This window comes from Scatophagus argus, chromosome 11 (assembly GCF_020382885.2).
Source record: "Scatophagus argus isolate fScaArg1 chromosome 11, fScaArg1.pri, whole genome shotgun sequence".
Taxonomy (NCBI): Eukaryota; Metazoa; Chordata; class Actinopteri; family Scatophagidae; genus Scatophagus; species Scatophagus argus.
Window position 1 is genome coordinate 8,160,554 of NC_058503.1, and position 21,120 is coordinate 8,181,673.

At 41.8% G+C, this 21,120-nt stretch overlaps 1 protein-coding gene across 2 annotated transcripts in view; it reads left to right on the top strand.

Annotated features, from left to right (window-relative positions):
• il1rapl1a (interleukin 1 receptor accessory protein-like 1a) overlaps positions 1-21,120 on the top strand; it is a 142,248-nt gene that overhangs the window by 57,441 nt on the left and 63,687 nt on the right. For both annotated transcript variants that reach the window (XM_046404682.1, XM_046404683.1), the window contains exons 3-5: positions 3,496-3,781; positions 10,332-10,518; positions 13,820-13,973. In XM_046404682.1, the coding sequence (XP_046260638.1) occupies positions 3,496-3,781; positions 10,332-10,518; positions 13,820-13,973 (627 nt within the window). The remainder of the gene's footprint in view (positions 1-3,495; positions 3,782-10,331; positions 10,519-13,819; positions 13,974-21,120) is intronic.

Sequence of the window (21,120 nt, forward strand, 5' to 3'; positions counted from 1 at the left end):
GTTGGTTATACAAGATGTTTGTTCTGTAATCTGTTTCATATGAAAACACATTCAGCGGTGTACTTTACAATGAAGGAATTATTCATAATTGTTTCAAAGATCAGTTAGAAATGACCAAATAGGCCATGGAGGAGGGAAAACATCAATGCCAAGCTAGAGGGAAGGAGTCGGCCGGATAGGGAGAGAGATATGGAGTCTTGTGCAGAGTGGGTGTAAACTGAGTAGGAGAGAAAGAGAATGAGAGAGACAGAAAGTTATTAAGAGTGCTTATCCACATATAGCTCATTGAATGTCTTCTTGGCCTGCGAGAACCCTGCCGCCCACCCAACATCTGATAATTGCACTTCATTAGGAGAGCAGGTAGTGATGAGAGAAGAGAGGCCGACGAGTGAGGGCGACATGAGATCCAGTGAGAGACATGTAAATAGGAAAGAGAGGCATACTCGAGTTATGTGCTGCTGTGAAAGGACAATGAGAATTTGATTATGGAGGAAAGAAAAACATGAGTTGATGTAGATGACGCTTCGACTGCTAGGTGATTGTGTGTGTTTGGGGGTTGGGTTGCTGTGAGTGTGCATTTGCTTGTTTGTGTGGCTCCATGAGTGTTTATGCATGAATGTGGGTAAATTTATAGTAGCTCAGGGGTCTGTATTTATTGCCTCGATAAGATGGACAGGTCTGCCTCGACACAGAATGTAATAAAGTTTCTGCAAGACACACGTGTGCGCGGACACATACACACACACTCACACACATCCTGCAGCTTGACATTCCCCCTCTTGCTGTTTCCTTGCACCAGCCATACCTATGCCCCGTACATATACCCCGCAAGAGCAGCAGGGTAAAGGAGTGCTGCAGCTTACAGTGCTGCAGTAAGATTCACTGGAGCAGAGGCCTGTTTCCCTCAAACTGACAGCCATGTGGGAATGTTTCCATATGGAAACATCCTTTACAGTACGGGCTTGTTTGAGACTGGCTGAACAGAATCACTACTTAAGGTGTAATGTCCCAGAGGTGCATGGATGAAAAGGGAGAGATCCCATTTTGCATGAGTAGATGTGTATGTGCTGTCAGCAGAGAGAGAGAGTGAGAGGTGAGGACTGCAGTATTCCTCCAGCGGGAAGCATTGATTTTTTGCCCAGCGTGGGGATGTGGGAAATGTCAGCCTCTAATTGAGTTGATAAAACCGTTTTGAGTTTCAGACGTAAATATGGTTTCCACCGCAAAAGGCCACTGCATCAGACAACTCCCACTGGGAGGTCCATAAGGAATGAAAGGTCTCCTTGTTGTGTGTTTACATGCACACACCCTTACGCTTTGGGAGTTTCTCGGACAGCACACATCTGCACCATCTGCATGGTGAAAGCAAATGACTGGATAAAATGTTTTCTTTTTTGTTGTGAATCACGATACGAGCTTATTAGAATAAGTAGTTTCTGTTGTGGCAGGGAGGGAAGAAATGGAGACTGTGAGGGAGATGCAGAGGTCATACCCATTAGAGGTGTAGAGGGTGAATTAAGTAAAGGCTGAATGAAGCCTCTGCTGTCCCTGCTGATTAGGAGATTGATATGCAGTGAGGGCAGAGGACTCACCTACTGCCTTCAATGGAAATTCACTCCGATGCCAAAGGAGATACAGTCAGTCTGTGGCTCAAGCTTTCTCTGTTGATTGTCCCATATTTAATGCTCAAATGTTCAAAGGAGATAAATACACAAAATGGAACTGAAATCTGCTGTTTCTGAATTAATAATGGAAAAGATTTTTTCCCCTTGTTTGGGTTGATAAATGAATAATTAAAACATATAACTCAATTGCCAAAAAACAGATTCTCTTCCACACTTAAATTGTTAATAATGTTCATCAGAAAGGGTTGTGTAATCAAATGTAAAGTTTTGAGGAGTGCATGTGAACACGTATGAGCATGTGTGCATGCATCTAAAGGAGCATTGCTCTCATTATTAAGAGTGATAATTAGGGTGTCACACATTGCACTCCTCATACACACACGCACACGCACAGACGCAAACACACATGCACACACTTTTTGTTTCTCACATCTTATGTAAGCACACACACATTTGGAGCTAAGTCTACTGGTAATTAACAGACATAATTAGGCAGCCAACCATTCATATAGGGAATGCACACTCATGCAAACACACACAGAGACACACAGTACTTCCCTGGTAATTAAGAGTATTAATTACAAGCATAGCTGTCCCTGTGAGGCTCAGTATCACTCACAGACTGGCACGCAGCAGGGTTCTTATTACTTTATCTCATCACACCATCACCACCTCTCTCTCTCTCTCTCTCTGGTTACACATGCCCTAATACACACCTGCTGGATAAACAAATGGTAGCTAATTAGTCAGAGACTGATAGCTGGCCATAGGTTAACCTCTGGTAGAGTGGGAAATGAGGGAAATGAGAGGAATCTGCTCACTAGAACTACAACATACCCATGTGCTGAAGGGGCTGTGCCGGTGTCTTTTGATTTCCTTTCAGTCTTTCAACTGTTGGAGTCAGTACGTGTATACATTTAAAGAGTTAAGCTAGGAGACAGTTTAAATTTGTACTGCACATGCAAGCTTTTAATTTCATCTGTAAAATAAGCTACTCGACTTTCACTGTAGTATGTACGCTGACCTGGGTGGATATGTAGGCCAAACTTTCAGTCCCGTCGGGGTACGGTATCTTTAGTGAGCAACACGCAGTGCACGGAGAGCGGATGATAGCTGAGCTAGCCCGTTAGCTTGGGGCCAAAACTGTGTGATAAAGAGCATAAGGAGAAAATATCTGTCCATGGAGACAAAGACAAAGAACCACGTTAAACTGGACTTGCTCTCTTTGGTACTGGAGCTATGGTTTACCCTCAGCACTCAGAGCCTGACATCATTTAAGCAGATATGTTATAGTTCATTCTCAAATCTAACAGTAGTTGCCTGTTGGGATATTGCAGGGTAGCATCTATGCTGTCTCTGCAGAGGGCAAGGTGGTACACATGTCCTGAATGTGTGAGCAGCGTCAAGAAAGCAGGAGGCGCGATGAGACTTCCACAGGCGTTGCATAGTGACATTTGCAGTCCTCCAAAAACTCACACACAATATGCAGCAAAATAACAGTGAAACAATTTTGTACATGCATGCTGCACACAGCTTAGTGTTCCACTACTAATAAAACTATTGAAGCAAATGCTTACTAATAACTAAGGAAAGCAATATTGTGGTTGGTTTATAACCTGGTAGTCTTCTTTCCTCTAATTTGTTTTTGGAAGCAACGTTATGATATATAACGCTGACATATAGTATGGTTGTGAATATAATATTTCTATGTGCTGTAATAATGCTGCATTCAGTTCTGTATGAGAACATATATATTTTATTTTTTCCTGATTACTTATTTTACAAACACCCCAGTAACATATTGATGAATGTCTGTCTGTCTGTCTCTCTCTCTCTCTCTCTCTCTCTCTCTATCTCTGTTTCCCTGCAGTGGACGGCTGTACAGATTGGTCAGTGGACTATCTTAAGTACCGAGTGCTGCAGGGTGAGCCCGTCCGGCTGAAGTGCGCTCTGTTCTATGGATACATCCGGGCCAACTACAGCCAGGCGCAGAGTGTGGGCCTCAGCCTCATGTGGTACCGCAGCTCTGGCTTGGGCCACAGTGACTTTGAGGAGCCCATCTCTTTTGATGGCATACATATGAGCAAGGAGGAGGATGCCATCTGGTTCAGACCTGCCGACCTCCAGGATGCAGGCCTCTACTCTTGCGTTTTACGGTAGGAGAATGCTGATTCTACATTTTGAGAGAAAATACATTCCACTTCTTGCCAAGATTTAGATAATATGATTAATAAAACTCCTATATTTGTGTATTATACTTGCAATTTGTAAGTTATATCCAGAATTTTAGTTTAAACCATTCAAAAATTGAACTAAGTTTGTCAACAGATTGTGACACTTTTTTTGTCAAGTTGTTACAACTGAAGTTAGCCTGCTAACCAGCCAGCACCAGCTTGTCCTGTCTTGTAATACCATTTTGTACCCATAGAGGGAGTAGTCTATTAGCCCCTGTAGTTTCAGCTGAGGGGTGAGTTTGCTCACTTTTACAAACTGACAAAATGTAAAGAAGGGAAATATTCTTACACCTATTTTCCTTAATAAGCAATGTGTCCGTTTGAAAATATCTGAACCCTTCAAAAAGGCGCTGGGGTTGTCACCGTCACTATTTTTCAGACAACCAATCATATATTAGATGCAGCGGGACCCTGGTAACCAAGAAAATGGACAAGAACCTTGTTTTTGCCATGACGGTCTATCCTGAGCATTATCAGACAGGCACTATCACAACAGAGGAGCAGATCGGCCAGACATTGAATGTTGCTGGTATTGTGCTTTTGTCCGAGGAATTGTAAGCTTGTTGTTCTGAGTAGTCAACCCTCTGTTTGTGTAAAGTTAGCTGTCAGTCAAAACCAACGAGTAGCTTTTTTGTTTCTGTCTGTGCACAACCTCTTCATCTCAGCACTCCCCAATGCCTTGCCAGTGCTTTTCTTCCAGAAAGAACGCTATGCGGACACAGGTCCTAAGCCACGTGAAGAGTGGGAGGGGAGATCTATAGACAAAGAGAGATAACTGAGTACAAACACAAGCAAAAACACAAACACACACTCGTACACACACTTTAGTGAGCCGTTACGGAGATACTTTTCCTTAATACAAGATGCATAATTATGTGGCAGTAACTTATTAACCTTTTCAGTGGAGAACATCCCTCAATTAACGCCTCATTGCAGCTCTTCATTTCAGAGAGTTTTTATTAAACCCAGTTAAAGGCCTCTTAAAGACCCAGAGAGGCTTGCAAGATACATTGAGTGTGACCAAGGGAGTGTGTTTGTGTGCAATGATACCCCAGCCTCTACTTAATTTCATTACTGCACTCTCTAGGACTAATGTGGCACAAGCACTTTCCAGTGTTGGCTCACTATAAATTCATATTCTCTTTGATTATTGACAGTTTCTCCTAACAATACTTTATGTCTATTCCAGTACTGTGTTCATAAATTAAGAGCATGCTGATGTACTGATGATGGAGTGCAACAAAGTATTTATTTCAGTACTGTATTTTTAATTGTGTAAGTCCATTTAATGCTACTTTGCTACTACCTCTGTTCTATATATCAGGGGGGAATTGTAGGATTTGTTACTGCTGCAACATTCAAGTGGTGTGCACATTAACACGTCACTAATTGAATTTTCCATTCATATATAAATTGTTCTGAAATGAGTACTTCAAGCATATTTTGATGCTGATACTTTTGTGCTTTTACTAAAGATTTGGCAAGCAGGGATTTTACTTGTAACAAAGTATATTTACACTGTAGTAAATTGCTGCTTTTCCTTAAGTAATAGATCTGAGTATTCCTTCCTACACTGGCATACTGTAATTCTGTGGAGCACTACAGATGTTAAAAAGTGCCCCCAGCTCTGCGTTTCTCAGTCTGCTCTCGCTGAGCTGGGGAGATTTCAAGCTTCTCAGATACTCTAATCAAAACGCTGCAAGAGATTTGCCTCTGAGCTGAGATCAATTTTCTTTTTGTTAGAGAGTAAGCTTTTAAGTCACACATTTTTCTCACATATGACCCAAACATTCCTCCTTTAAATGCCCTGCGGGCAAAGAGAGGGACGGGTTGCCTTTGTCTCTTCTTCGCCCCACTCGGATTTCATACAGTACATGCAGCTGACCTTCCTTTATCCAAACCTCAGACATCTAAATGGCATCTCATATTATAACAACCCCCACTGTGTGTGGACAAATATTACACAACCATGTGAATATAGAATTGATTCAGCGACATACAGTATTATCATCAGAAATTGGATATACACATTAGGCTTCGTGAAGGTGGGCTTTATTGCAGAACTGATGTATTGGTTTGATGTTCAAATTACTTAATGTGTATCTAACAAACTGGCAGCTCAGTGTGTATAGAAACCCCAAACCGTAATGAGTTACTTGTTTGGAAGAATATCATCATTAATGCATCCAATTAAAAGAACATTACATGCCACTGGAACTGTATAGCTTTTTTAAATGAGCATGCGCTTGATGTGTCATATTTCACAACTGTGAATTCAATGTAAATTAGTCCTGAGACTATTCATTGGTTTCAGGCACCTCCACTTCGATGTCTTTCATTGTCAAAGATGGTTTGCCTTTTTCAAATCTGTGCTTTCAGATTAATATTAGATTTTTATTCTTAAAAATGGCAATGAGTTGTGAGTTATTTAATTGGAAATAACAACAACATAGTATCCAGTGAATTATATTCATTATCACATGTAATGCTACAATCTATGCCTCCAAGACAGGTAAAATAGCAAGTCTAATACAAAATAACTTGCTACAGCATTGTCATGTTTTTTAAACAAAACGTTGAAACATACAAACTGATGGCTGCCACCTCATTGTCTTTAAAGGCATGCCATGAAGAATTCATGAGTTGCTTCCACTGAAGTAAATGATTCTGGAGAAGGACAGTTAAATATTGAGTCGCATTCCCAAACCATCAAATAGCCACCAACCCAAAATTTAATGATCTGGGACTGAGACTCATCTACCAGCTATCTCTAGGATAACGTTCTCCAGGATCAATAGCGTCCAAAAACATCCTGAAGTTAATAAAACACAGCTAGAGGGCAGGGTCTCTGTAGAGACAGACAGCACCCCACACTTCTAGTGGGTCATAAGTAATGATTAAGAGAGATTATTTTTGTATGAGTCTAAACATTGTGTATTTTAAGAACACCCTGCTTATATTCCTTTAGCTTTATTTAGAAGTTGACCCTCCTTTACAAAAGTTATCCCAATTTTTATCAAAGTAAGGGAAATGTGGCTTTCTGTGGTTTTGTCAAGGGACCAGAAGAACTGAGGAAGCTACTGTTTGCCTCCTTGAAAATGTAACTACATCCCAGGGCTATGTGATGCATAGATATTTCTGACCACAATGACACAGTCATTGGTCAGATTAGGATCCATGTGTTTCTGGGAGTGTGTTATGAGATACATGGAGAAGGCAACCAGAAAATTTGGTAATGGTATTTAGCAATTTAGAAGTGATGATGCCTACACATCATGCAACAATGATTTTATTGCATCAAAATTCAAACGTATCTCGATGTAAGCACTCTCAGATTAATGCTCACGATACTTTAAAGCCATAGTCATTGTTTCATTGCAAATCCACTGCACTGGAGTACAAAAGCTAACATAAAAATTGTGTCACTGCCCTAATACCTTCTGACTGCACTGTATATGGCAGGATAGTTTCCAGTACCTCTGGGCATGTTATGTTCTATCTATAAATGCAGGCAAATCCCTCTGTGTTAAGTTCAGCCTTTCACTGAAGCCCTCCAGATGTTTTTCTCAGAAAGAGATATAGGGGAACACTAAAGTGTGTGTCTTTCTGGGCTTCATAAATGTGTGCATTTACTGCAATGTGTGCATGCATCTGAATAGCTGGAAATTTAAGTCTAATAACCAGCTTTTAAGTGAAGGTGACTTCAATTACGTAGCAGTCTCCATATGCTTTTTTTTGCTCTCCTTCTCTTTCACTCCTATGCTTTTTTTCCACATGTGATTTCACATAAGGTCTGTTACATCGATTCAGATCTATCAATCTTTCTTCCTCTCAGCCTCGCTCTGTCTCTCACGCACACACTGACACAGCCCCTCTATGTTTCACCTGATCAATTATTTTATACTAATTCTAGTAATGAGTCTGTGCTCTGGAGTGGGTAAAACCATGTGTATTTCCTTCCCATGGTTACATTATCCAACATGTGGGATAATAATGTGTGGAGAATTACAGCTAACGTGAGCCGCAGATTAATATCCAAAGCAGCCACACTTGAATACAATGTGACAGACGTGAAAGACACCACAGAATGCATTGAGCCCTGGCTGTCCATCAATCAAGCTGCACCACTGACATCTTCCCACAGTGCCACAGGGTACCTGCTGTGAATATTTAACATGTAGAGTTGTCTCCTATTGGCTCCTTGGGGACTTCAGTGGCGCAGGTGCATGACTGTAAGAGGTCATTTTTGATCATCTTTTCATTACATCGACAAGCCGGGGGCGGGGCTAGCTTTGTCTTTGTGCTAATTTACCTCATATGTGTTCTTGTGCGTGTGTCTGCATGGTTGAATTAGTTCTTTAAACAAATATATTATCCAAGTTTATTCCATAAGCCTACATCATCACACTTCCCATTCTGTTTCCTCTAGATGGGCAGCATTAAGATGATAATCTTGGTTTTCAGCAGGAAGAGTGCATGCCTGTGTTGTACAATCTTGCATCTTACCTTTTTGCTGCATTTTCCATTTTATATCTACACCATCTTTTGTGGTGTAGAAATATACAGTATCTTTTTTTTCTCTCATTCCAATTGGCTATTCTTCCTTTACTCATCACACCCTATACACACTCTTTCATGGCTGCATGTAGCCACATTTGTCTTATAAGCGTGCACATCTGTGAGTGTGTGTGTCTGCATCTGTGTTTTATGATCCCAGGGGGTCAGAGGTGTTTATATGAGAGAGGTGACTCCCTTATTGCTTCCATAACCTGAGCAGATCATATGAAACCCTGTCATTTACAGTGAATGGGAGCATCTGGTGAGCCGTAAATGTAATGTAATGAAAAGAAATGAAAACCCATATGGCTGCATGCGCAGCCTCCAGTTGGACCGACTGAGTGACTGACCGAGTCACATCACAGTCAGGCTGGACCAGGTGGCAGAGAATAAACACACAGTTAGACAGACATTATAAAAGCATGTGGACTGGGGCTGTTTTATGGTTTCAACCAGACCACTTACTTGGAAGTAAGAGAAACCATAATGCTACAGCTAATGCTAGTTTAGATTACAGAGTACTTTAAATTTTGCAGCAGCAGTTTGCAAGAATTTCCTCTGCCACCCGTTTTCTTTTCTGATACTCTCATCTATGCTTTCATTACATCCAGAATACTGCAGTAGCATTCTTCTCCTTCTACATTGTACATTCTACAAGTTCTTAAGAAACTTTACCGCCCCTGTCCCAAAGCACCTTTACTGGCTCCCTATTCCACAACTTGTGAGCAAGTCTCTGCAGCAAGGCTCTCTGTCCCACAACAGATTCTACTGAAACGCATTCTCTTCACTCACTCAAGTCAGACCATCTTCTACCTAACTTGTCCACCTCGACACCCTTTCCTGTAGCCTCCATTACTCTCATACCAACCTCCAGAGCTGAGCTAGGACTGAGTGCTGGACCTGGGGTGACATAACTGCTCCCTTCCTGACTCCCTGCTTGTATCTCGACTTCAACAATCTTGCTATGTTAAAAAAAAAAAACATTTAATTTCTCACCTTTTTTGAACTGCTATTATTGTTGGATTTAATGTATTGTAATACCTCCTGCCATTACTGTGTTCTATGTATTATTATGAGACCTGTACTGGCCAGTGCCATGAACTAAACCTCATCAACTATGTGGACTTATTGTTTAAAATCTTATGGGAAAATTTCCCAAAAGAACGGAGGCTGTTACAGCAGCAAAGGTGTTCACGTAGTCATGTAGTATGAGTTTTGTAGGGAACACCATCTCACAGTCACTTCTGGAGAGGCGGGGGCAGTGGGATGGCATTGTGTCAGTGGTGATGGGGGCTGAAATGATGGTGCCTATGATGATGATGATGATTATGACATTAATAACACAGTGAGAGAGAGAGGTCCTCCTCTGGCAGCTAGTGTGCATCAGAGGTGAAGTGTGTTGATGATTGCTGGGAGACAAGGGAGGATGTGCAGTGGGGGCTAACTCCTTGTGATGACCAAGCAGCTTTTTTCTTCAATCATGTCATGAGGCCCTCTTAGCGTTTGTCTCTTCTCTGATTAGCATTCCCAGGCCCAGCTGACTCCCCCCCATAAATCCATTAGTGGTCGTGAGTGTGAGTCATTGACTCAGTAAAGCTGCTGAACACATCGTTATTGCTAACCCCACAAACATAGGAGAGAGGGAGGGAGGCAGAGGAGGGATGAAAAATGATAAAAATAACCAAAATGGTACCAAAGGGAACAAACATGTAATTGTGCTTGTGTGAGTATGTGTGCTATTATCAATGTTTTTATGTTAAAGAGGTAATTTTTCATCTTATTTTCCATAATGTAATGTCAATACCACTAATGTAGCAGTATGACATTTGATAAAGATATGTTGTTGCTCAAGTCTCTGATTCAGATGAGTATAAATTAATCTTAAGTTCATTGTATTGCTGTTCTCTGCTTACAGGAACTCGACGTATTGCATGAAGGTGTCCATGTCCCTGACTGTGGCAGAGAATGACACAAACCTGTGCTACAACTCCAACATGAGACGAATGGAGAAGGCTGAGCTCAGCAAGAGCAAAGACATCCTCTGTCCTGACATCGATGACTATGTTGAACCTGGCAAAGAGCCGGACATCACCTGGTATAAGGTGAGCCAGCTCTAACCAAGCACGTTTTCAGGGATTGAAGTTCTCCATCACTATGACAGTCAAAATCACGCACTTGGATTCTGGAGAGGCCATGTAGAAAATCATTGTAGATCTGAATGACAAACAAACAGAGGGGACTGGGGGCAAGTTACCAGGGTTAAGAGTCAGCCTACTTGGTGATAGGAAGCTGATCTGTATACGCTGACTGGATGTAGGTTACCACAAGATACAAAAATGTAGTGAATCTTTGTTGATGATCTCATACAAAACTGGTTTTGCTGCACTGCCTGTGCTATGGATTTATTACCTTTTTCATGTCTAGAAAGCAGCTAGTCCAGTGTGTGTTGAGGGTCTGACTATCAGGCTGTAGCCACAAGTTGTGGCAAGCACAGATATGTTTACCCCCCCTGTGAGGGACCAGAGTGGTCTCCCCGAATACCGGGATCTCAGCAAGATCGGATTCAGGTGGAAGAGGTTGAAAGTAGGAGGCAGCAAAGCGTCAGGTGCCAGGAAAAGCTCTTTTATTCTCCTGGAACACAAGGTTTTTACAGCCAGACAAAATGCAGGAATCAAAAACAGCAATAGCAAACACTCACAGTAGCACATGGTAGTTCTCCCAAGGAACACCAAGAGTAAAATGAGGCTCCTTTAAGTAGGGCTGCTTGTAGAGCCCAAATGGTCCAAACCATTATGGAGGGGATTGCCGACAAACATAATGGTCCATACAATATGCTAATCATAATAAATAAATACAAAAATAAATAAATAATGCATTATTCAATTTATCCACACACCAAATATTTACACACCATACAATAATTTTACACAAACACCACATAGCCAACACCATAAAAAATAGAAACCCCCCTGAGTGCAATGGGACGTGCCCCCTTGCCTTGTGCCCAATAAAGTCCGCCCCTGCAGCGGCGCGCGCTTCCGCGGAGGAGCAGTGGGGCCGGACCGGGAGTGCAGGTGACTATGAGTGTATGAAAAACCAGAGTCTTTACAAACTGAAATGAAGAGGTGGACGAGTAGTGGGTACCTCACCACACGCCTGGATGCTAAACCGGGGAGAAAACTGACACGAGTGACTTGTGGTTGTGGTGAGTGAGCGACGCAGCGGGCTGAATTTTCAGCGCCGAAGCGTCCATGGTGTACGCCACGCCAAACATGTCACCAAGCATTTAAAATATATACAAGCTGACGACAGAGTCCATTTCTCCGTGTGTGTGCGCACACGCGTCCGCGTATACATGCGCCACCAAGTCCGAAAAGTCTTTTTAATTTTAATTTCCAACGCTGCCTCACAGGCCACGTTAACAAAACCGCGTCCCTCGTGGGAGACCGTGAGAAGGAGGGTGCTCACCCCCCCCCCCCCCCCCCCCCATGTTATACGTCAGAATGAAGGATAATGTTGATTTAATGTCTTAATGGATGAAAGAGAGATTTGGGCTGGATTCAACATGTGGATAATCAGTATACCATGAAGGAAATTATTGTGGGGGAAAGGGAGGGGCCACTTTTTTCGGTTAAGTGATAAGAGGCTCACCGACTTACTTTTGTGTTAGGATATAAAAAAAACACGCACTGAAAAGTCATATAGATGGTTGAGTATTTGTAAGACTAAAAGCTCACCCAAGCCTTGCAAAAGTCAAAGAAAAAGTATCCCTTTCATGTAATAGCTTGAAAACAGCAAAATTATATGACAGCAAGCTGGCAGCAGAAAAGCTGTTCAAAAGCATCGTTTTCCCTTGAAAAGCTACCGAGTATTTAAACTTTGCATTAAAGCCTTTTTATGGCTTGATGACTGCATTAGAGAACAGAAGCAATGATTATGCGTGCAGTGGTGCTGAAATGTCATAATTTTACATATCCTGCTATTTGTTTGGCAGGCATCGAGGGCTAATACTGGGGCGTCCTCTCTGATTGGTTCTACAAATTGTAGATGGGGAATATGAAAATGCCAGGAAAGAGTCACTTTTGTGTGTGTGTGTGTGTTCAAACTCTGGGGCTGTGTGATTATATTTATCTCTACACCCTTGTGATTTGTGTGTCATCTGTATACCTTTATTGATATTTTTTGTGTGTCTTGAATACTGTTATTTGCTATGTGTTAGGTAAAGGTAAAAAGGAGTCTGCTTTTTGTGATTGCACAGTTGAGGAATATTCTTGAATGGTTCACTGGTTTGTTTTCATCTAATTTCTTGTGTGTTTATGTTTAAAAGCCTTGTTGGAAACATGGTTCCAGATCACTTAGGCAGATAATGTATGGATGCAAATGCTCGCTATGTATCACATAAGTGTGTTTGCACTGTGAGAGTCATCTAAAGAGAGCAAGGACTGAGCAGAGGGCATCCAGGGAGATAGCTTTTATAATGAACACAAAACTTGTATGAGGAGAAAATTGTCCTATGTCACTCTGCCCCGCGGAATGAGTGGATGTCCTCCAAATACTCCTAGTCTCTGATCTTTATTCAGCATGCACCCTCTCCTCTCTCACCTGGGTTCTTGCCTTTCCCAGGTCAGGCACGGCCTGCGGACAACAAAGTGCATCCTGGAGAAGGTCTCGGGCCAGACTAATCACAGGCAGATCAGCAGTAGATTAGCTCAGCCGGGCTCGACCTCTAGGTTTTTCCAGAATTCAATTACAGTCTGGGTAATGACTGGGAGTGCTGGAACCCAGAGTTATTTGGACCACTGCGGAGCCACAATGATTGAATTCGAAGGTTGCCGGGAGCAATGGTAAAATATAGTCCGCTGAGCCATCGTTGTCACTGGCAGAGTACCGAGGGGTTGGGGAGAGGATCATGACATGGAGTCACTCATTGTGTCTGCACACACATACTCACACACGTGCACAGATGCAACACAAACGCACAGACTACTGTAAATAACATTTCTGTCCTCCGCAGCTCTACGGGAGCATTGAATGGAGAAAATTTAGTCCAGTGCAATAAATCTTGATCAGATAAGTAGGATAATGGCTAAGCCTTATCATTTTACTGTATGGGGTTTTTATGTCAGAGTGCCAAGCTATGCATCCCTACCACTTCATCCAGTCTCATAATGCTCAGTGATGTTTGAAAGCTTTTGTGCCCAGCTCAGACCACTTGAAATCTGATGGATCAAATTCATTATGAAGCAGAGTGAAGCTCTTAAATTTCATAATGTCAGGCTTGCCTGGCAATACACAGTACCTTTCCATTTGTCATTTTGTATTTCACTTCTTAAGTGATTTATCACTTCTAAGCTCAGGTTAGAAGTTTTAAGTCTCACCTGTCTGTTCTCTTCAACTGTACAGGAGTGCCGACCAAAGCAGTGGCGTGCCAGTATCATCCAGAAGAGAGACATTCTGTCTATCCAGGAGGTAAAAGAAGATGACATTGGGAATTACACCTGCGAAGTCCAGTTTGGTGGTTTTGTTGTACGGAGGACGACTGAACTCACAGTAACTGGTGAGTCTTCAGGAGAAAAAAAAAAGCAAAAAAAAAAACCCTAAAAATTAAAGTGTGTTTTTGTATTAAGGGCTAGGGGTGGCAATTGTACAAAATCTACTCTTAATGTCAGAAGAAACACTAGAGTAACAGTTATAACAGTCACAGACACTTGGATAAAAGTACTGGATGGTTGCAAACACACACACAGGCACACACACACTACTGAGCACTGCAGTGATGTCCTGCTGCTGTGTTAATTGCTGGGGGAGGTTGAATGCTGTGGCCTGGCCTCTATTCCTTCTTCTAACTCAGCACTTTCCAGCCAACCAAGCAGCGTTGAAATATTTAAGGCTATAGGCCAAACCCCCTTCACACTGAGAGCTAAACAGCCAGGACCAAGGTCAAGAGATTTACAGTACTCTTACTCTGCTCCCCTTGTTTCTATCCATTTCTCTCTCTCTCTCTCTCTCTCTCTCTCTCTCTCTCTCTCTCTCTCTCTCTCTCTCTCTCTCTCTCCTTGCCTTGCACAGCTGCACATGACAAATAAATGCATTCATTCGTTGTTTCTCAGTGTGAGTGGACTCCAGGGTGAGACCTGGGGATCGGGTACTTGGGTGTTCTGCCAGGTCAACTACTCTGATTAGCGTTAATGAAAAGGTCAAATGCTGGTTTTTTTTCTTGCCTTTCTACCTCTCAATCCACTCTAGATTGCCCCAGGTTCACATGCTACCTATTGATCTGTGCCCACTGGGGTTATATCATACAAATTAAAGCCTAAAATTGTGGTTTTATTGTGCCCAGTGATGAATGAAATGAGAAATGCTTGACCTCCCATTTGTAATAATCATGTGGCCATCACCTGTGTGAACAAATAACAATGTACATGTCTTCAACACTGTTTAGGATGGTGAGTGTAGTTAATAACTGAGATTAATTGATTTTACGCAATAAGCTAAAAAAGGTCTCCACATCCACATGAATACACATAGATTCATCCATCACTACAACCCTAGTTGCTCAATCATTGCATCACGTCAGGTGTGTGTGATCATGTTTTAAATTTTATATCTGAATCAAAATAGTTGGATATCAATTTGTCCAAGCTCTTATGATGTCTGTGTGTCCACACAGAAGTAGTGCTAGCGTTTGATTAGTATCTTCTCTGGTGTTTATTTGTGTAGCTGGTCATTGCTCTTGTGCGATATGAGGGTGATAGCAGTGTGAGATACACAGGGTATTTACTATCAAGCCAAAAGGAAGATACATACCTCAACCTGAGCATGGTGCACTACTGGATGAGACTAAAATCTGATCGTGAAGATGTGGATTCAAGATTGGCTGCTGTTATGATTGATGGCCCACATTTTTATCCCCAGCATGGCTCAATAAATATGAGGCAGAGAGGAGGAAGATACACTGGATTTCATTTTATCACCACTACCATCATAGTGGAGCACTCCAAGTGTGCAATGTTTCTATGATTCCATGTTAAGTACCTGAACAAGAAATGTCTTTGGACAAACAAAAGAGGCAACAAATTCCCTGTATATGCAACGTGTGTGCATCTATATATATTAAACAGGTTTGGATCCTGTACCACAATTTAAAGAGTCATTTCATCCTAATTCACAGGAGAGACATTTTCTTCCCCATCCATGTTTTTGTTGGTTTTGTTTTATTTGCCCATATTTTGAGATATGTACCGCTGAGACTTCTGCTGCCTGCTCATTATAATTGACTTCAACAGAATTTGGGGTGCTCTCAGCATTGCAAAATTACATTTAAATAACTCTGGAGAGATGTGTCTTTTCAGTGACAATGTCCCAGTTACTAAAGATAATCTACAGGCCCTGCTGAGGATAATTTTGTACCTTCGTTCTGAGTGAAAGCTGTTCAAGACAAAGTCCGGGCTACCAGGACTTTGTTTGTGGAAAGACACACTGCTGCCAGGTTTTCATTTATTAAGCAAACTAAATCCCTCTTGGCTGCATATTACTAATGAAAGAATGAATTAATGTGCAATTGCATGCTGTACATTTTTTACATGATGGCTATCTTCTATATGTACTTTGGCTTTATCCTTGTGTGTTTGGTAGCCTGTCAGCATGACCTCAATGTTCCATAATCACGGTGCTAGTAAAACCTTTATTGGGTTATAAATATACACAGTGCACATTAATAACATTGCAGAGAGGAGGAAGAGGATGTGGACAAAGAGGGAGAAAGACAGATGAAGAAACACTAGTAACATAAAAGACTTCGCTTTCAGCTTAGCGCCCATTTACTTTCATGCACACATATAGAGGGTACTTAGAAACACCCACACACTGTCTAAGGAGCCTTGACTCATGTTTCCCATGAGGAAAAGTCAATAAGTCATTAAAACAGAGGAAGTGATTTCATTTGACACAGCGTTAATGCGGAAGGTTGATGTGGGTATCCCACAACTATTTCTATTCCTGCAGAAAAATAATTTACATGCATCACATTTTTTAAAAAATGAGCGCAGCGTTCCATGTCCCTGTTGTGGGGGTTTTGTAAACTGTGTTTCGCACATGGCTCAGTCATGCTCAGTCAGTTATTCTCTACATGGCTATGATTTTTTTTTTTTTTTTAAGCATCACAATAGGTGCCTTTCTCAGTCATCAATTCTCTGTCATCAACTGTGCTGCTTCTTCTGCAAAAAACATGGCTTGGTCTACATTACCCCAGGAATTTTGCCTTATTATCATACCAGTGGGATGCCTCCTCTTTAAAGCTGTAGTATCTTGGTAGAATTAGATTAGCTCACTCTTACCATAGGCTCATTTCCTTTAATAAACCTACACCATCATCCCCTCAAGTGGGCGTGAGATTATCTGCATTTTATCACATCCTGTTAAAACCGGCATTGCTTGGACAGCAAGCATAAAAGGCCAAACTATGTCTGACGCCCAAGGGCTAATGTTATAGTTTATTTGATAGGACAAGAGGATGAAGGAGGTCATTAAGTTTAACTGATCTTAAATATAGTGCAATAGACGCTGGCCTTTGCTTTGACCCTGTCTTGCTGTAGATTTTGAGTGTGTGTGTGCGTATGTGTTTGTGTGTGTGTGTGTGTGTGTGTGTGTGTGTGTGTTGTTCTGACCCTGCTGCATGTCCTCCATTAGAAGCACTGAGAAGAACTGAGGTCAGTCTTGTAATAGAGGTTAACTATGGGCATAAACACAGATCAAACCCGAATCAGGCTGATCCAAGAGTCCCCTAATCAAGTGTTGAAGTTCCTCAGGTTAATAGAAAAGTGAAAGAGTCACTAACCTCTTGCCTCATTTTAGTTTTCTTCAGTTCATGTCACGATGCATTCAAATGTTCTTATCTCATTCTGGGTATGTGAACACAGCGAGGTACTGCCTGTTCAGCGCCGGAGTGTGTATTGAGAGTAAAAACACCATTATCAACAGATGGAAAGATTTTGTTTTCTCTCTCCTCTCAGTAGACCTTCACCTCAACCTCCCATCTGTAAAGAGAGTGCCTTTTTGTGTACTCTTATAATTGATTCATAACAGCAGCAGCAGGTTTGCTATTTCCTGGGCCCTCTGAGGAATATGGAGCGTGGTCAGATTAGTCTACTCTTGTGTTTACCCTTTTCTGCTATCAGAGACACGAGAAGCAACGCCTCTGCTGAAACAACCCACTTATGATTAATTGATACATGCATGTACAGTTTGAGACACTCCATGTATTCCACTATGCCTGTGCATTTGTCTTCTTAAGGTTATATATGCATACCTACCAGTGTCTGGCACGGTTTGATGTCTGTTTTTTAATAGTGAATCTGAATCATTTTTATTCAATTTTTATGTCTCTCCTAGGCCTCATTCCAGCACTATGATGGTAATGCTACAATAGTATAGCACCAGATAAAAGCCCTGTTCAGCTGATGTATGCAGCTCCCTTTGCGTTCTGTAGGAAAGAAAATATTATACAGAGAGAGCGGAAAGGGATAAAGAGAACAAGGGAGTGAAAGTGACTGATAACGGCAAAGTAGAGAGAGGAGAAGAGATAGAAAGAATGAAAAAGATAGAGAGGTTGCTGCTCCTGTATCTTATCTGTACTCTTTGCCAGTGTCTCCCAGCAGAAACAGTGTGTCCAGGACTATAAACAGACTATTATCCCAGTGTTTATCACAGTGCACATTACCGTTTGCCTCTGTCCGACTTACTGTAATGGAGTCGTTTGGTTTGATGGATGCCTCGGGCGTGGGTTTCTATCTATTGCTCCCATTATACCTCTGTCTGCATCCCCTCACTGTAGAAATGTCTGTCTGCACATTCAGCATAGCCTGCAAGCATAGTGATTGAGGTTATGACCAATGTAAATGTACCATTTGGCTCAGTGAATTGGAAGAGCAGAGGGCAAGAGAAAATCGAGGGGCGGAGAGGAATCTTCTACTTTACATTACTTCTTGTAGAATATCCACAGTAAGAGGGGAGGTGCATACCAAACTTGTTTAATGTACTGTGAATAAATATACATGAATGAAAATAAAATATGTGACTCTTTCGGGTGATCTGTTTGTTTGCATGTGGTGTTTGTTCTGTTCCTCCCTCACTGTAATGGAATGCATTTTGGCTGGTTTTCACCTCTTCAACAGGCACTGTTACATTTAACATTCAACCATCGGGGCTCCTAGTAACCTCGCTGCTCTTCTCTGTCTGGGCTAGATGGCACATTTGATATAGGACAACATGCATACTGTATGTGGTGTGTGTGTGTGTGTGTGTAATGAGGTACTGAGGTGTGGGGAGGTGATCCAGGACATTGTCTCATCCCAGTAAAAGGTTTCTTACAGTTCTTCTGCTACAGGGTCACCTTCAGAAGCATGAACACTTCACAACCTTATAAAATGTTACAGCCTATATGCGCACGTGTGAGTTGGACTTTGTGCATGTCTCTTTGTGATTTATTTATTTTTTTGTTACGGCGATAGTTTGACTTCTATCTGGCCAGCTGGTTGTAATCTCACCACAGCGGATGTTGGTACTACAAAAAATGATGGAGTCAGAAACGTTCTGCAGGGACACATGGAAAGAGGACTTTAGTATCCTCACCTCCTGTCTTTTTTCGTTCCCTCATCTATTCGGTTGAAGGTGGATAAATGGATGGAGATGCAGCGATTAGTGCTGATATTATCCTAGAGAGCGGCGAGAAGAGGAGTGAGTGGGGTGAGATAAGAGGTGTGGGGTGAGAAAATAAGAGATGAGTTTGCTCTCAGATGAAACCTTCTCCATCTCTCAGCCTATATGCTAGTCTTGCATGAGTATGTCGCCCCTGCTCTAACCTGTCGTGGTCATGCTAAACTCTCAGCCTCAGCCACGTGTCCTTGGGGAGACGATAATAAAATAACACCTGAGATAAGTGTTTCTCCAGCAGTTGACTTTTCCCAACTCCACCTACATGCATTTATGCATTTGTGTGCATACACACACACACACACATACATCAATCACACCTATGAGGGGCTGGTGCACACATTATAAAAGCATTTCACATGTGGCAGATGTGCAGTATAAGCAACTGCCTAACTGTATAACCTACTGTTATTTGTTCAGTGTAGGATGCGTAGGTCCACATTCTTTTAATGCCTTTAAGTTATGCTGAGCAGCTGAGTTGCTCATGAAACAGTGGAATTACGAGGGTAGGATGGGACAGAATGGCTCATTAGCTTAAGGTCAGCTATCACTATCATCATTAACTAATCTCACTCTCTCTCTCTCTCTGTCTGCCTGTCTCCCTTCCTCACCCCTAACCTCTCCACCCCCTCCATCCCCCTCCCACTTCTCTCAAGTGTTCACCAACTCACTTCATCACTATTCACCAGCTGCCCTCCTAGACTCCAGGCAGGCCAGGGTTCACATTGTTTTAATTCAATTAAAATTGACATCAATCTGCATGTGACGAATGAAATTTACATTCCCAACAATTAATCTTGCCTGACCTACCCCACTCCATCCCTGCACACACCCCCTCTGGTCTCTGGTTGTTATCATTATCTAGGCCTACAGGGCTGGTACCAGAGGAGGAGTGGTGAAATTAAAATCACAAGTCATCATCACAAGATTTGTTGAAGTGTTCAATAATTAAACAGTGCAGAACTTAAAAAGACATACTTTAGTGCTCATATTTTAGAGGCCAATGAATTAGTCTACATTCACTAAAAACCTGCTGCTATTGGGAGGAGATATTTAGTAGTGAAATATTTTGAAGAGCACTTTAAATTATTTTATCTAGTCCCAATGACATTACGATGCCGTTGCTGTAGTTCCTGGTGATGTGGATTAGTTACTATTACTGTGGTTTTTGTACAAACTAAACAACCAAGATATAAATGTAAAGAGCTGAGCTTTAGAGGTGCCGGTAGGCATGAGACAAGTATCAATCTTTTCATCCAGCTCTCAACACAAAAATGAATTTGCTCATTTTCTGAAAAGTTGAACTATTCCAGTCCCTTCTTTTCCCTCTCTCCTCTCTGTACACTCATGAAGTAAAGTACATTTCCCTCCTGTCAGCACTCACAGAGGATGAAGACACACTAGTAACAGTAGCCTACATTCACTGCGGCTCACTGCTGCAGACAAGAAACAAGAGAGAAGATGAGTCCAATTTTTAATCCTAAAAATGAAGTAAACTCTAAGCTCTCCTCAGAGTAAACATCTGCAGAGCAGAGCAGAATCCAGGTGTTTATTCCTCCTGAAGCTCCAGTACTGCCTGTGCCTCTCTTCCAGATCTTCTCAGGTCTCAGTAGCTGAGCAGCGGTTCTGGCCCTCCACTTCATCCTTCTCACACAACACTCTGCAAAGCCCTGTGACACACTTGACTGTTTTGCTTTGCATATGCTTTGCATCGATTTTATATATTATCGTGCAGTGTGAAAAATATGCTTGATATTTGGTGTGAACACAAGGGAATTATTTTCATTTGACATTATGACCAGAGAGATTTAAATCAGATATTGGTAGATTGTTCTGGTTTAAAGAAAAAAAAGGTCGTGAGCAGATAGCAGAGACTCTGTGTCACAGAAAGGCTGCTTTCCTAAATTTCTTAGGGTTTTTTCAAAGGATATTGCACTCTGAACTCTCTTTGTATGACCTTGTGCTTATGCTAAACTTGAATGTTAACTTAAAGA